This window comes from Gekko japonicus, unplaced genomic scaffold (assembly GCF_001447785.1).
Source record: "Gekko japonicus isolate JY-2015 unplaced genomic scaffold, Gekko_japonicus_V1.1 scaffold3308, whole genome shotgun sequence".
NCBI lineage: Eukaryota > Metazoa > Chordata > Lepidosauria > Squamata > Gekkonidae > Gekko > Gekko japonicus.
In genome coordinates, this window is record NW_015173780.1 from 138,351 (window position 1) to 155,792 (window position 17,442).

A 17,442-nucleotide genomic window follows, 5' to 3' on the forward strand; every position below is an offset into this window, starting at 1 on the left:
CTTCCTTGCACTCCCTCCAGCCTTGCAGGTCCACCACCGGGCCCCTGATGGGGCTCGGCAGTGGAGCCGCAAGGCCGGTGGCGGCCGGGACTGTTGGGGGCGGGGGGCCTTTGCGGGGCTTCCTCAGACTCCCGCCGGCCTTGCAGGTCCACCGCAGGGCCCCTCATGGGGCTTGGCAGTGGAGCCGCAAGGCCGCCGCCAGCGGCGGCCAGGACTGTTGGAGGCGAGCGGCCTTCGCGGGGCTTCCTCGCACTCCCGCACCTTTAAGACTAACAAATAGCACTTTTAAGACTAACCTTTAAGACTAAGACTGAGTGGTGGGTGTGGCCTTATGACACACTTCCGGTGATGTCAGGGGGTGTGGCATGTGCTAATGAGTTATGCTAATGAGTTCCCCTAGCTCTTTTTCTACGAAACGACCCCTGCATGAACTTCACTTTGTGAATCATAAACTGGCCAAAATTCATCATGAACTTCAGTTTGTGAGCTGGTTCATGCCCATCCCTAGTGACAGCTGTCCCTGTTGGATCAACACCTGCGTACAGGAAAAACACTCAGTGGAGCAGCCACCGACTTTGCTTGATGGCTGCGTTTAGGGCATTTGACAGTGATGCATGCCCTGGCTGGCACTCTGATGCTGCAAAGGGGACCCTTCAAGTGGCAGAATCCTGACCATGCACACCTGAGTCAGTGTCCTGTCAGAACAGCCATGTATCTGGAGATACACTTTGTCAGCAGCATCAGGGCATTCTGCATCTGCAACGGAAAGGTTTCACCATCATGTGAGATCATTTTGCACTCTGGTTGGTGGTGCTCCCTACCAGCCGCCACATTTTGTGCAGGGGGAGTACTGCCAACTGGCAGCGCATGCAGCTTAGTGCACTGGTGCCATCTTTGCCACTCTCCCCCATCACCTGCCTTGGGCAGCCCCTGACACCTACCTGCCAGATGTGTGGGGTCTGTGTGCATCTGAGGGACCACTGCTGGCCACCAAGCTGCCCGGTTCAGGAGTGGGAGATGTCATGTCCAGTGTGGCTTATCGCCACTATTGGTGACTGGAGGGGATGGGGTTGAGTAAGGGGTGCCTTCCTTACCTGTTCAAGTGTGGCTACCCCTTGGGATCCTGGTGGATGAGCTGGTGTACCTGCAGGGGCTAAACTCTAGGAGAGGTCAGCCACAGAGTGTAGACATTGCTCTCCTAGTGTTGTATTCCTCCCAAGTGCTCGCCCAGCAGTGCTAGGTGTCCTGTCTGTGTTTTGCTTGCCATCTAGGTGCATGTGCACTAGCTCTATGTCCACACAACAGGGAGCTGTCAGAAAGCATTCTGTGACACACAGCCTACCTCTGGAATTGTGGGGTGACCTCCCCAACCCATTTGTAACGCCAGTGTGTGTGGGGGTGCTGACTGAGTGTGCACTTGGTTGGTATCCTGAGCTGCTTCGGTTCCCATGGGCATAGCTGCAGCTGAGTGAGAGGAGAGTGTGTGTGCACCTGTTTTGGGCAGGGCATTTCCATGCTGAAAATGCGTTGAGAGCTGACTGACTGTTGCCACGTCCCTGGCACACCCACATTTCCACCAGCTCAGGGATTCATTCCATCACTTCACCAGCATGTGGCTGCAGTGCAGCTGCACTGGTGGAAGTGTGCAGCACAGTGCCGATTGTGCCTTGTTGCAATGTAAAAAACCCTTACACTGGAATAAATCCAAATTATGCCGGCATAGGGGTCAGTCAGCTCCCTATTCCAATTTGTCCCCCACTCTCACGATTGTTCTTTGAGTATCCAGCATCTGACAATTACCTCCTACATTTTGCAGTAGTATACCTTTATTGTTCTTTCTTAATATATTGGGAAGGCTTCACCACGACAATATAATTCTTTTTTTAAAAAAAACAAACAACTAGATATAAATACAATTTGTGTATGATTACATTTTAACTAACAAGGATAAATTGTACTACTTGTGAGTGTGAATGTTTCTGACATTGAGCCTGTTTTGAGATGTGACAGGTGGTAACTGAAAGCAAAGAGGACTATTTTTAAGTAATGGCCTTTTAACAAGTCAAATAAATGTTTGCAAGTGCTATTGATTCATTCTGCTGTTGAGAACAGTAAAGAGTATATTGATCTGGGTGTTTATTTCTGTTCTAGGCACCTGACATGATGATTTCACTGAGGGTACCTTCAGATGTGAACTTGCTATGTCTGAAGTCACTTACTTTTGTTTGCAGGATGTTCAGTACCACACAATGTCACATATGGATTTATGGATGGATGACTGAGTGAGTGAGTGAAAGAATGAATGACTGGTTTATTAAGGTCAAAGACAAGCACAACAGTAAATACATTATCGTAAATGCTACCTGAAAAATTGTTCCATAAAATATATTAAAATACATTAATAGATAAAGGTAAAGGTTACCCTTGCTCAAAAGCCAGTCGAATCCGACTGGAGGGTTGCAGTGCTCATCTCCATTTCCAAGCTGAAGAGCTAGCACTGTCCAAAGACATTTCTGTGGTCATGTGGCTAGCATGACTAGATGCCGAGGCGCACGGAACACTGTTACCTTCCCACCGAAGCGGTACCTGTTTATCTACTTGCAATTTCTTGCTTTCGAACTGCTAGGTTGGCAGGAGCTGGGATCAGAGACAGAAGCTCACTCCGTCATGTGGGACTCGGGACTCGAACTGCTGAACTACCGACCTTCCGGTCTGCAGTTCAGTGTCTTAACCACTTGAGCCACCGCAGCCCTTTACATTAATATGATTTATCAAATTAATCCAAAATTATGATAGATGGTAGTAACTACACATAATCTGGCTACATTGTCTGTGATCCAAGGCTCATGCTCCAAGAGGAGAAAGGAAATATATGATTCCTCTGATCTACCTGGCATTTTTTGCAGAATGGAAGTAATTAAATCATATCTAAGATCCTAATAAAAAGGGCAATGCAATAAAACATGTCTAACAGTTTCTACTTCCCCACTGGTACACGGTCATATATGTTCCTGGTGTGGTACACCCTAAAATCTCCCAAGAGTGCAAAAGGTAGGACATTAAATAAGGCCAAAGTAAAAGCTTTTCTAAATTTGGTAATTAGTAAATTAGCCAGATAATTAGAAGGCACAAATTTCTTCTCTCCCTCTCTCTCTTTTTGGTATTTTGTTTATGTGTGTGCCCATGCCTGGAAGTCATAGCGACCTCTGGCAACTCCTACTGGGGTACAGACAACATTCAGAAGTGGCTTGATAACTTTCCTCTGGCCTCCTGGCCCTGGTATTCTCTGGAGGTCTCCCATCCAAATACTTACCAGGGTTGGCCCTACTTAGCTTTCGAGATCTTACAAGATTGGGCTGCCTGGGCTATCTAGGTCAGGGCAGAAGGAACTAATTTCTTGTCCCTGAAGAAATTAAATGTTGTTGCAAGACTTAAATTTATTTATTTATTATTTAATTGGAGTTCTAACCCGCAGTTCCCTGCACAGCAGAGCTCAGGGCAGGTTAAAACAGTAGATATACAAATAAATTAAAACAATTAAAACACAATATTTACAAAATGATATGGCATCGAATAATACAAAGATGGTGATCAGAGACAGTTACTAAGTGCCCCCAGAGAACTTCCAGCATTTATGCCCATAGATGGAACCAGGTATTGGGTAGGTAACAGAGAGCAACGAACAGACAGCACAGCATAGATGGCACACAGGTGGGGTAGGAGAGGCCAATGGAGTTGGATCTCCACTGCCTCAACCATAGGCCTGGCAGAACATCTCCATTTTACAGGCTGTGTGGAATTGCAACAAATCCCGCAGGGCCCTGATCTCATTTGGGAGAGTGTTCCCCTAGGCCAGAGCCAGGGCTAAAAAGGCTCTGGCTCTGGTTAAGGTTAGGCAGATCTCCTTTGGACTGGGGACCACCAGCAGATGTTGATCTGTGGAGCGTAAAGCTCTTTGAGAGACCTATGGGGAGAGATGGTCCTGCAGCTATGTTGGTCCCAGACTCCACAGGACTTTAAAGGTTAATACCATAACCTTGAACTTGAGCTGGTATTCAACTGGGAGCCAATGCAACTGGCAGAACACTAGTTGTTTGTTTACTCTTAAAGGTCTCCCAGTAAGGACATGCACCACTGCATTTTGGACCAGCTGAAGTTTCCTGGTCAAACTAAAGGGCAGCCCTGCATAAAGTGAGTTACAGTAATCCAGTCTGGAGGTAACCATTGCATGGATCAATGTGGCTAAGCCATGGGGAGAGAGACAGGGAACCAGTTGCCTGACCAGCCAAAGATGGTAAAACGCTGATCTGGCAAGACACATTGGTGAAGAGACTAGGAATGTAAACCCTTCTCTGACACTGATGCTGTGTAATGCCAGGTCCATTAATACTAAGAACCAAAAAGGGTAGTTACAAACCAAGTATAATATAAATATCTATCTATTTATATATACATATCCATATCCTAAGTAATATCAAAAATACAGGTATTTATTGTCAAAGGGTTAAAACCATTTATGGGCCCAACTGTAGCCTCATTACAGAATAAGGATACAATATACAGAAGTGGGAACTATTGTGACCTGATGCTTTTTGGCCCTAATAGGTTTTCCTCAATGGTCAACCAATATTTGTACATAAAGGCTCATGATACAATAGTAATAGAATTCACATTGATGTAGGGCCAAAAAAAACAAACACTTTTATAATAATCAATTTACACAAGGCATGAGAATTTTTATGAGGCCTCCTAGGTAAAGGTAAAGGTTCCCTTGCTCGAAAGCCAGTCGAATCCAACTCTAGGGTTGCAGTGTTCATCTCCGTTTCAAAGCCGAAGACATTTCCGTGGTCGTGTGGCTGGCATGACTAAACACCAAGGCGCACAGAATCCTGTTACCTTCCTACTGAAGTGGTACCTATTTATCTACTTGCAATTTCTTGCTTTCGAACTGCTAGGTTGGCAGGAGCTGGAACTAGAGACAGGAGCTCACTCCGTCATGCGGCACACTCGGGTCTTGAACTGCTGAACTGCCGACCTTCCACAGCCTGCAATTCAGCATCTTAACCACTTGAGCCACCGCAGCTCCTTTGAGGCCTCTTAGAGTCTAGCTTATTGTGCCATAGTCAGATGCATGCATGCTAAGTAATGCACTGTGCACCATTTATGGTACATGGGCTCTGATCAGTTGTTTGCACCTGTATTTTCTGGACCAAAATTGGAAGGCATACAATTGCAGCATTACTCAGCACATATGCTGATTTTTTCTCCTTCAGGGTACTCCCCATTCCAAAGATCTCTGGTATTGAATGTGTTGGCCCGGGTCAGGGTGCTGAGGTGAGTGTAGCTATCTGGATGGTATACTGACCACCTAATGCACCAGCAGATAGCTTGCCAAGCCTGCTGGAGATGGTAGTGGGTTGGGCCTTGGAATTCCCAAGATTGATAGTCTTGGGAGAATTCAACGCCCACGATGATGATGCCGCCTCCTTGCAGACGTTGGACCTGGTGTTGTCCACGGCAGCACTGGGACTCTCCCAGATTGTAACAGCTTCCACACAGCAAGCAGGCCACACACTGGGTTTGACCTTTGGCATGGGGACAGATATAAATCTGATTGCTATTGACAAATTGCCATGGTCAGATAATTTTGCCCTGAAGGCCCACCTGGGTGTCCCAGCTCCTTTCTGTTTAGGCGACAAACACATTTATGCTTGCCCACAGAGACTAACGGACCCAATTGAGTTCCAGAATGCTCTGCAGGATTCAATGCCTCCTGGCGAGTCATTAGATGTGCTGATAGAAGACTGGAAATACCTGTCTTTCTGAAGCCATTGGTGAAATTGCCTCCAAAGCCTTCTTCACTCCTACCCCAAACTGGTCCCATGGTACACCATGGAGCTCAGGGGGATGAAGTGGGAGCTTAGATGGCTAGAGCAAGCTTGGCAATGGTCTCGTGATGAAGCCACAAGAACATCTTACAGGTCATTTATGAAAACCTACAAGATTACAGTGAAGTCTGCTAAAAAGGAATTTTATGCAGCCTCCATCACATTTGCTAGCTCTCGCCCAGCACGATTATTTAGAATAATTAGGTCCCTCTCTTATGGAGAGAACAAAAAAATGTTAACAATTCAGCCATTAGTTGTGAGGTTTTTGTGAGCTTTGCTGCAGACAAAGTCTTGTCACTCCACAATGACCTGACTGCCAGTATTGATATATTATGTGGACTGGGGGCCCCTTGACTGCCTTTGGGTTCAACACTTGACAAGTTCAACCGACTCTTTTGGATTGATGTTAATAGGATACTGGGCATTGTTAAGCCAACCACTTGCCTCCTGGACCTGTGTCCATCATGGCTGGTGAAAGCCAGTGGTGAGGGAATATGGGGCCCCATAGCAGACATTATCAACCTGTGCCTTAGTTTAGGGATCTACCCAGGGGGATTATAGGATTTGGTGGTAAAACTGGTCCTAAAGAAACCATTGCTGGACCCTATGGATCTTTCCAATTACCTCTCTGTCTTGAATCTTTCGTTTCTGGGCAATGTAATTGAAAGAGTGGTGGCAGAACAGCTCCAGAGTTTCCTAGAGGACACATTGGCCCAAGACCCCTTCCAGTCTGGTTTCTGTCCTGGCCATGGGACAGAGACAGCAACAGTTGCCCCCACAGACAATCTCCACAGGCAGCTGGATCAATGCAGGTCAGTGTTGCTATTACTGTTGGACCTGACAACAGTGTTCAACACGGTTGACCATGATTTGTTAATCCATTGCCTTGCCGACACAGGAGTCCATGGGGTGGCCTTGAAGTGGCTTACCTCATTACCCACCTCCCCTCTTTTTCTCCATATCTTTCCCTCCATCCAGGGGGCACATGATACTGAAATTATCCATCATCTTGGATACAGTATTGCTTTTTGATGAATTGTTTTAATTTATTTAATGTTGTTTTAATATTCTCTGATACTGTATTCACTTTTGATGTAAGCCACCCTGACCATGTCTCAGGGAAGGGTGGCCTAGCAAATTGAAATAAATAAATAAATAGATTTCTCCAGTGTCAAGGACAGAGGGTAGCGCTAATAGAGAATCATTCTGATACCCCCTGGTATGTGGGATCCCTTAGAGGTCAGTAATCTCTCCAATACTGTTCAACATCTATATGCTCTCTCTCACTCAGCTGGCATGGAGTTTTGGGCTAGGTTGTCATCAATATGCAGATGACACCCAGCTGTACCTGTTGATGGACAGCCAGCCAGATGCCACCCCAGCAACACTGGCTAAGGGGCTGGAGGCAGTGGTTGGATGGTTGAAACAGAACTGGTTGAGACTGAATCCATTAAAGATGGAGGTTCTGTGGCTAGGGGAGGGCTCCTGGTTGGGAGGCCAACTCCCAACTCTTGATGGTGCTCCCTTAACACTGGTGCTGACAGCCAAGAGCCTGGTTGCGCTTCTGGATGCCATCTTATCAATGGAGGCCCAGATCACAAATGTTGCCAGACTGGCATTTCTCCAACCATGCCAGGTCTGGCAAATGGCACCCTTCTGTCATGCCCTGAACTAGCCACAGTAATCCGTGCAATGGTCACCTCCAGGTTAGGCTACTGTAACCCACTCTACACATGGCTGCCTTTGAAATTGATCTGGAAACTACAGCTGGTCCAGGATGCATTGGCCTGGGTTCTTATGGGAACCCCACTGAGAGAACATATCCAACCTGTGCTTCATCAGTTATGCTGACTCCAGGTTGAATAGTGGATCAAGTTCAAGGTTTTAGTGTTAAACTTCAAGGCCCTAAACAGTCTGGGACCAACATATCTACAGGACTGTCTCTCCTGGTATAGTCCCAGAAGAACATTATGGTCTGGGGATAAGAATCTTCTGGTGATCCCTGGCCCGAAATATATCTGGCTGTTCTCAACCAGAGCCAGGGCCTTCTGAGCCCTGGCACTGGCCCGGTGGAACTCTCTGCCAAATGACATCAACACCCTGCAGGACCCAGTGCAGTTCTGCAGGGCCTGTAAGACAGATGTTCCACCAGGCCTGTTGATGAGGACAGCAATGGCCTCCATTGTACCTGGTTCCCCCCCTCCCCCCATGGGATAGGACAAAATTGGTCCATCAAGTTCCATCTATATCTGTGACAGAATTTGTTTTTTGTTTTAATTGTTTACTGATCTGTAATTGTTTTTGTAGAATGTTGTTCACCGCCCTGAGCCCAATGTATAAGGGAGATAAGCTTTAACTAATTCCATATATCCAAGCATGGGCTTCAAGAGAAATTAAGCCTGGCTCAGGATGCAAGCACATTAGGAACACAATGAGGAACCGCAAATATGGGTCTCAAAAATTTTGACCTTATGATTTCAAGAGATCTGAACATATTGCAAGCACACAATTGAGAGCCACGTAACAATTGAGCAATAACCTTGGCCACAAAAACATGAACCAATGAGGGGGTATATTGTCGTGCGACTCTAGGCTAGGTCTCCTCCCACTGGTTGCCAGGGGTACCTGGCAATTCTAAGGGGAACTGTTCTGCCATCTAGAAATCAGTTGTAATTCCAGAAGATCTCCAAGCTCAACCTTGAAGTTTATTTGTTTATTTATATTTATACCCTGCGACCCCATGATTAAGGATTAAATACATAAACTTAGAAGCATAACTTCATTGATTTGAATTGAACATATTTTAATAGGATACTTATAAGCCCTTGAATTAAATAAAAAGCTGCATATGTATTTAATAAAGCAGTCTAAACATATTTATTTGCTGTTTAAGTATACGTTTAGAATGAATTCTGCATAAAGTATTATGCCATTGTTTTGTGCAGCAAACATACAGTATTGAGTGTTTGCCCAACAGGGCATGCCAAAACAGTCTGTGATTTCCTTGGCCAAAAAAATAAAACAAAAACATTGAAGGGATGTGGTTAATCATACCATTTTAAGGGAATAAATTATTCCCACGAGGCATTTGAGTGGTGTTCAAAGTTTCAAGCCACTTTAGCTAGAGTTATTAAAATTAAAGATAGTAAACTCACTGTGTGCAGTAATAGTTGCATGTGTTTTGTATTCAAAAGAAAAGTATATATTAGGCAAATCCCTAACATGTAGTTCTGCCCTTTGTAATGGAGTTCGCCAGGTTTTTTTGTGCATTTGTTGAAGGGTTCAATCATTATTCTTTGTGATCGGATAAAAACTGAACAGCTTATTAATGGAGCTGAGACTTCTCATGTCAGTTGTTCACTTTTTAATCATGTAATTCATTATCTTTTCTGTGCTGAGAAGCTTTGAAAACGTATAGAAATCATTCCTCTCCACGTTGTTGCACTGCTGCTGTCATTCCATCATTGCCTCTTGTTGGAAAGAAAACTGAATTTGGAAGGTTTAATCAAACTAGAAAAATAAACTTATATTGACCTTTGTGTAGTAAATATTCTCGAATCTAAACTGTAGGTTTCAAATAATAAATGAATGCTTCTATTTATCATTTCATAGCTGGATGTATTGGACAGACTGGGAAGAAGATGAAATAGATGATAGTGTGGGAAGAATTGAGAAGGCATGGATGAATGGCCACAGCCGGCAGATTTTTGTGGCATCAAAGATGTTATGGCCAAACGGATTAACTCTGGACTATCGTAGCAATGTATTATACTGGTGTGATGCGTATTATGATCACATTGAAAGAATATTTTTGAATGGAACTGACAGAAAGGTAAAAGAAAATACACTGCTCTGTTGTTCTCTGACTTCTCTTTCACTGAAAGATGTGTGTGTGTGTGTGTATAATTTTCTCCTTCAAGGATGTCTTATTAGTTGGCCCTCTGTATATTCCCAGAATAAAGAGCCCCAAAATAATTTTAGCTGGACTTTTCGTATGGGATGGGGGAAGTATGGCCTAGGGTTTATTTTTACTTTGTTTTCTTCAAAGAGAGTAGATCAGATAGATTTTATTGTGTGATGCTCATGTGTTAGCAACTGAATTGTGTTGTACGTATCTGGTGGCAAGCTTAACGTATTTAAGACTTACCATATGTTGACATTGCTAGTGTGTGCCATAGATATTTTGTATATAGTTATATGCTGTTTCTCCAGCATGAATACATGGTGGGGAGAGGGGACATGAAAATTATGACCATGTCAAGTAAGAGTAAACATGTGGGACTTTAGCATATAAGGCTTATAAATGGTGACTGATAAACATCATTTGCCCAGACATATGACAAAGATGCTGTTCATAGAACACATGGGGCATCTGGAACATTTTATCCCTGGACTGAAAATCCCCCTTACAATTTGACATTAGAATGCAGGTCCACTGGTCAGGATGATATAGTGGCTAGAATGTGAGGCTCTGACTAGGGAGAACTAGGTTTAAATCCCAACTATACCTTATGGCTCACCAGGTGACCTTAAGCCAATCATTAGCTTGTGTCCAGTGATGCATCCAAAAAATGTATGTGTGGAGTTCCTCTCTCCATTAATGCAGCCCCTTCTGATCCCTAGAAAATTCATTCCTGTGATCCCAGGATCTATGTGAAGAAAGAACTGCACAGTTTGGGAGCTGCAGTGGAGAGAGGGAGTGGGTGGAACCCCCCCCTTCTGTCAGTTTAAATATTCAAGAGTTAACCTACTAGGTCATTGTTTATTCTACTGTAGAAGATCTTAGAGGCACTATCAATACACATGTGTTGATATACATGTATATTTTCCACCTATGAGGAAAAGATACAGACTTGTATCTCGGGCTTCGTTTCCACTTTCGCTTCTTTTTCATTGCATGGACAGTTCCTCCAGCTCTAGGTTTTTTCCACTCATACAAGATCAGCGTCTTTCAGTGAGCAGAAAAGTACCTAGCACTAGAGGGACATGCTTTGCTTAGAAAACTGCCCCTGCAATGGACAAAAAGGGGTGCAAAAGTAAATAAATCTTAAGAACTGAGTTGTAGGCTTCATAACTTTGGAAGAAATTTGTTATGTTACATTAAACCTGAAAGACAAAGTGATAGAATCCACTTTTGATATGTGTGGATACTAGATCTATTGATGTGATCAGTAATCTTACTAAAGAATGAAGAGGGCCTTAGGGCAAAAAAGATAATTAGCATGTACATAAAGATCTCCGAGACATCTAGTGGTGCTTAAGATGTCTGTTACCTGGTATTTTACAAACTGAATTCAGTCCTCATTATGCATGAACAAAAGTATTCACCCCACCCATCATTTGCTGGGTGAATTCTAAACCTTTTAATGGTGAAATGATATTTAACAACTATTTAAATAATGTCACTTAATTACAGGTGATTTACAGTGGAAAAGAACTAAACCATCCATTTGGACTGTCACACCACAGGAATTCTATTTTCTGGACAGATTATATGAATGGCTCTATTTTCCAACTGGATTTGACAACTAGAAATGTAATGCTTCTAAGAAGTGAGAGATCACCTGTGTTTGGTCTGCAAATTTATGATCCCCACAAGCAGCAAGGTATGGAAAACAATATTTTCTGCATTCACACCAAACAGTGTTTTAAGATTAGTAAAAAAATATTTTTTTAACATTGTCTTAATCTTTGAAAGCAACAGGCTGAACCAAAACCAAAGGCTGTGTGAGGAATATTCTAGCTAAAGTTAGCTGCAACTAATGTCATTGATATAAATGGGATTTAAGTTTGTTGTGAAAAAACTTCTTTTAATGGAAATTATATCAAAATAATGTTTGCAGGATTACAGTATATCCATAGATTATATGCCAAAAATAAGAAATATGTTTCCATTTCTTCCTACTTATAACTTGTATGACAAGTTATTTTTAATTTTACTTATGTAAAATATTTATAACCCCAACTTTCTTCCAAATAAATGGGACTCAAGATGGGTAATAGTGGCAGAACATGTCTGCTCTGACCTGCAGACCTCATTCTACCCTGTCCTCCTAGGGGGTTCCCAACTCCCTGGAGGGGCTTCTCCTTTTACTCTCCAGTAGCTGCCATCACAACCTGATCAATATAGGGATTTCCCACTGAAGGGATCAGGACCTTCAGCTCTCCTTCAGAGCTCAGAGGCCTTGCCTCAGTGTCTCCTGCTAGCCCAGTGCCTGGCTACCACAGGGACAGATCAATGTCATGTGTGCTCCTGGGGGGGAATAGCCAATTGCCAACTCCTTGCCTTCCCCCCTTGTGGGGCTCCCCTTTAAAATGCCTGGAACAGTGGAAGTCTATTTTGTACAGAGAACCACTACCAGCATCCAAAGTTATAAAGTATTTATTTAAAAGAAAATGTTTATAAGCATATTTTAGCACAATGCCAGAGTGAAGCAAGGAGAAACAAAAGAAACTGATAAAACACAAATCCTCTGTTCCTCTCAGCTATACATGCCCTCTCTGAAAATATAGGACAGACTCTTTATTTCGGTGACCAGAAAAAAACCCATGGGAAGAAGCCCCATGGACATAAATGCTCACAGGAAAAAAGCCCACACGGAAAGAAGCCCACATGGAAAGCCCATCAACCACCACTCAAGAGTAATCGCAAGCCATTGGCTACATGCTGGGTCCACTCCTCTTCCCCACCCACTGCCCCCTCAGCCACTGTTCCCTGTCAGAATGGCTGTCTCTGCTGACGAAGACACTTCTCCTGCTTGGCTCCTGTGGAACTAACTTTTCTCTCAGTTGCTGTTGCTAGGCACACGATTACTCTTGTGGCAGTTGATGGGCCAATGGCTGATGGAGCGCACTGGTTGATGGAGCCAATGGCTGATGGAGCGCACTGGGCCAATGGCTGATGGAGCGCACTGAACAGCCAATGGGACAGCTGGAAATGGCCAATACATAAGGGGATTATTATATTAAGATTATACTTGATAAAATCACAACACAAATTGTTGCATGTGAATATGACATGTTTTAATCCTAAAATAACACTGTAAAATATAGGTAATACCTGTTCATTCTCATGATCCACAATTATAAATATCTCTGGTGCTTTACATAGTATTTTTCCATGTGGGCTTCTTTCCATGTGGGCTTTTTGGTGTATGGGCTTTTTTTCATTTGGGTTTATTTCCATGTAAGCTTCTTTCCATGTGGGCTTTTTGGTGTATGGGCTTTTTTTCCATTTGGGCTTATTTCCATGTGGGCTTTTTTCCTGTGAGCATTTATGACCATGGGATTTTTCTGTGGGCTTTTTCCCCATGGGCTTTTTTCATAGATCCCTTTATTTCAGGTGTCTTAGCTCTATAAAGATCTTCCATTGCTTTAAGGGTTAATCCAGCTCTCTCGGCCAGCCACATGGTCCAAAATGGAGGCCTGCTCCCAAGCTCAGACAAGAGGTCTGTTCAGCTCAGCATCCCAAGGAGAAGAGAGACTGCCTTCCCCTTGTAAGGTGGTTTTAACAAATCTGTGTCTCCTCCCCCTTGACCTGGTCAGACCAGGCCAAGGTTCCTTTTCCTATTGTCTCCAGGAAGTCCTTTCCTGTAACCTGTCTAACCATTAATATCTCTATCTCTATTCCCTGCTTGGAGAAGGGGGGGGGTGAACTGGCCCATCCCATTGTCTCTAGCAAAACCAAAACCCATTAACAATTCTTAAAAGATGTGTCTGGAAGCTGCTTGTTCTTAGCTCAGAGAAAGAAAACTGCTTAAATGCACATGGAAAGCTTTTGCTGCTTTCCAACCGTCCAGAAGACAATGCATTTCTTCACAGTAACAATAAAATAAGCATATTACAAAATCTTCTTACACAATGATGTAATGTAAGACACATGTTCCTAAAGTTGAAGTTCCTTACCATGAACCATCATGAAGATTCAGGAACAGCATCACAGAAGTTAGTCTCTTCACACCAAGATTTCCTCACAAACATTGGTTCTTGAACCTGACAAACCTGTCAATTCCCAGTCCTTGGGAGAGCCTTTGTTATTATTGTCTCTATATCTATCTGGCATTTTAAAGCCTCCCTTTGGAACCTTTAAGCAACACTTCACTCAGGTTCTTAAATTTGACAATTGTTTTCTTACTGGTCCTTATATTAGCATACAGGATTCCTGAACTGGGATCTTTTGGTAGAGGAGGAACTGTGCTTTTTTTCATCATGGCAAGATGTCAAACAATAGTTCTGCCATCTATTTGGGCCCAGAGCCTTCTACACACTGACAGTGGTACATATTGATGCCTGCAGGTCTGTCATGTATTATATAGACAAAATATTAGAGAAGGAAGGGAGGGAGAAGGAAGGAAGGAAGGAAGGAAGGAAGGAAGGAAGGAAGGAAGGAAGGAAGGAAGGAAGGAAGTCAGCATTGGGCCCATGGCATCACTGGCCTTCTCCTACACTTCCAGTGATGTCCAGATAGCATCCTAGCACACTTAGTAAAAGAAGCTGTACTCTGTGCAGCCTTTTGAAGAAGCATGTCACTGTACGAGCTTTTCATGGCTGCCACATTGGTCCCCTTTGAATACCTTCTGCAGGAACGATAAGACTGACATTTACCTCAGAACAGACTACGTATAGTCAACGGGTCTTACAGACATAGTGGAGTGGCACCATGAAGTAACTGAAACTGAGAAGGCAACCCCACTCTAATATACACTGCCTTTGTTCATTCCCCATGCCAGTTGTGATTATGCCATCACCTGTGAATTCTGCTTGGAAAAAGGAGGCATTCCCAGTATGTTTACATCTATTTTGTTCTCTTCCCAGCTTAAAAGAAAGATATCTGTAATCAAGGGTCTCCCTTCTACCTCATTTTTTCTCCATCATTCCCCATTGCTTGTGTCTGCTTTATGATGCTGTTTACTTCTGCACTTTGCAGTAACTTGGTTTTCACTTTGGTTACTTTTGAAGTGGGAACGTCCCCCATTTCAATGTACAGTAAGGCACAAGTTGATAATGATGAAAGCAGGGAGATAAAGAAGTATCTAATTGTAAACAGAAGATGGTATTTCTGGAAGGCCTGAAAGAGAACAACACAAAAGGGATAATGAGGAACTTGAGTGGGCTGAAGAGATTGAGAAGGGTTACTATGGCACAATAAATACTAATCACAAAAAAGGGAACTTTGTCTTGATTGGATAAAAAGGCGTGAGAGAAAGAGAAGGTTCTTTTTCAGTTGGAAGAGAAGGTTCTTTTTCAGTTGGAAGTTGACAGTTGTTAATTGACACATGGAATACAGAGAAAGGATGGCAGAGCCCTCATGAGGAGGGGGCTAACTTTTCTTGGCAACATATTAAGTAAAATCTACCACTTAGGAAAATTAGTTATAATATGTAGAACTGTAGGGTAAACAATGTTGTTTAGAAGTAGAGGAGGTCATATGTATCTTCTGTTTACCTTTAAAGAAAATGTTGGCCTCAGTTGCTTAATATGTTTCTATCTAAAAATAAAAGGCCTAGGGTTTTCTTTTCTTTTCATTTCTTTGTTTGTTGCTGTTAGCTATCTGTTATATATCTGGCTATTTCGGTTTAGGAGATCCAGTTGACAAGATTTCTGTACCTAATACCACATTACCAAAATGTACTCTTAGAGAAGTACTTTGACATTTTTAGTAAGGAGAAATAATTAAAATAACGAAAGGTACAGGAAATATTGTAGGAGGAATGAAAGTTACAAAACTGGTATTCTGACAAAGTGTCAGTGGTAGCAGTGATTATATACTAGTTGAAAATAGCAACCTGCAAATAGGGAAATTACAAGTAGGGGCCCATGAGACTTGTGGAGGGATCCCAGTGAGCTGGGGGGATTGAGCTGGCTTGCCTAGAGCAGCTCCAGGTGAGCCAGTACATTCTCCCCCAGCTCTCTGTGGCTCGCTGGAGAGGTGGGGGTGGGAGAGATTGTGCTGCCTGGTCTGGGGCTGCTCTGGGTGAGCCATATAGCCATACAGCCTGACTGCTACATTTTGCTGCCAGCAGAGTTATACTCCATGTGGCTCCTGGACTGTGTAACTGCCACGAGGCCCAGAGGGGCTCTTGAGCTCCTGCTGGTCTCAAAGCAGTTCCCAAGCTCGAAGATGACTGCTGGAGGAAGGAGTGTTATCTGCATTTGCCTCTGTGTGTGTGTATATAATTTTAAGATTTTTCTTCAAACCTAGGGAGTGCCCCAAGTTTGCTGAAAAATCTGTTTAGCCTCTATGTCACCCCCATCCATGAATTTAAGTATCTGCAGACGGGGGACCACATCTGACTAATAATATATAGATAAGATGCAGTCTTCAACATGTTGCTTCTAGAGGTGAGAGGCTCTTAGTGTGTGTAGTGTGATCACCCCTTCATTTAGAGGTCCTTGAGAGCTGTCAGTCTGTTTATCTAGTTTTCTAGCTGTACCAATAATATAAATAGATAATCCACCTAAGATAATTCAATAGAATAACCTTCCTCACTGGATTCTGTGGGTTACATAAATCAAGAGAAGTAAATTCTGAGAGGGATACCAGCAAAGTTTCACCCATTCCCTGTTGTGCAATATTATACTAGGACAGCCAGGAGCCTATAGGTCAGCTGTTCCCAATGTGGTTCTCATGGACATCAAGATACCTGCCAACATCTATCTGGATGCCCACCAAGTGTTTTTTAGAAAATGGATGGGGTCAGGTGAGGTTCTTGCCCAGAAAGGCTTGTGATTGGTCACTGGATATCTGATTGGGTGCACAAATTGAAACAACATGTTATCAGCAGCAGCTGCCAACGCACTGTTGATTCTATTCTACCTCCTTCCTATTTTTTTTTAAATAAATTGCACCTCTTCTCTGCACTTGGGCTTCCCCTGTGTGTGTGGCTCTGCCCCTGTGACAACTGTTTTGTGGCTGGCTTCAGTCCTGCCAACAGGCTACAAAGATGTTCTGCTCCATGCACAGAGGATGGATGCAGACCACACATCATCATACAGAGTAGCCTGAGAGAGTGAGTGGGCAGTGGCATCATCCTCTGTGGCTACATGGTCACAGACAGCAGCACCAACATGCTGGCAGTGGTGAAGGTTGCGTGCCTCAAGGCACACACTTCACCTTGTGGTGAAGGATGCTCTGGGGCTGGGGAGCACTGTCAGGGCCACCTGGGACACTGACACCTTAGAGATGTGGGCCTTGCTGGAGACCTGACTGCCCACTTCGCGCATAGTATCAAGTCTGCTCATCTGCTGTATGAGAGGCAGTGGGACGGGGTTGAGCCTGAACACCAGCTTGTCCTGGATTTTCCCACCCACTGGAACTCCACCTACACCATGATTGCATGTTTATTGGAGCAGAAAAGCACGGTGCAGGATGTCATCTCCTCCATGACCATTCTGCACGGGGAAGAAGAGCTCAGCATCAGCTCCAACTCCCACAGGTCAGGGCCTTGACAGAGAGGTTGTGGGTGGGCATTGCCACCAGTTTGCATCCCCACTGCAAGGAAGGGGAGCACAGGAAGGCCTGCATATTTGACCCCGGGATAAAAGGCAGCATTGT

At 43.8% G+C, this 17,442-nt stretch overlaps 1 protein-coding gene across 1 annotated transcript in view; it reads left to right on the forward strand.

Annotated features, from left to right (window-relative positions):
- LOC107120766 (low-density lipoprotein receptor-related protein 1B-like) overlaps positions 1-17,442 on the forward strand; it is a gene marked incomplete at both ends in the record, with an annotated part of 57,748 nt that overhangs the window by 32,419 nt on the left and 7,887 nt on the right. The window contains 2 exons of the mRNA XM_015423533.1: positions 9,501-9,720; positions 11,305-11,494. Of these exons, the coding sequence (XP_015279019.1) occupies positions 9,501-9,720; positions 11,305-11,494 (410 nt within the window). The remainder of the gene's footprint in view (positions 1-9,500; positions 9,721-11,304; positions 11,495-17,442) is intronic.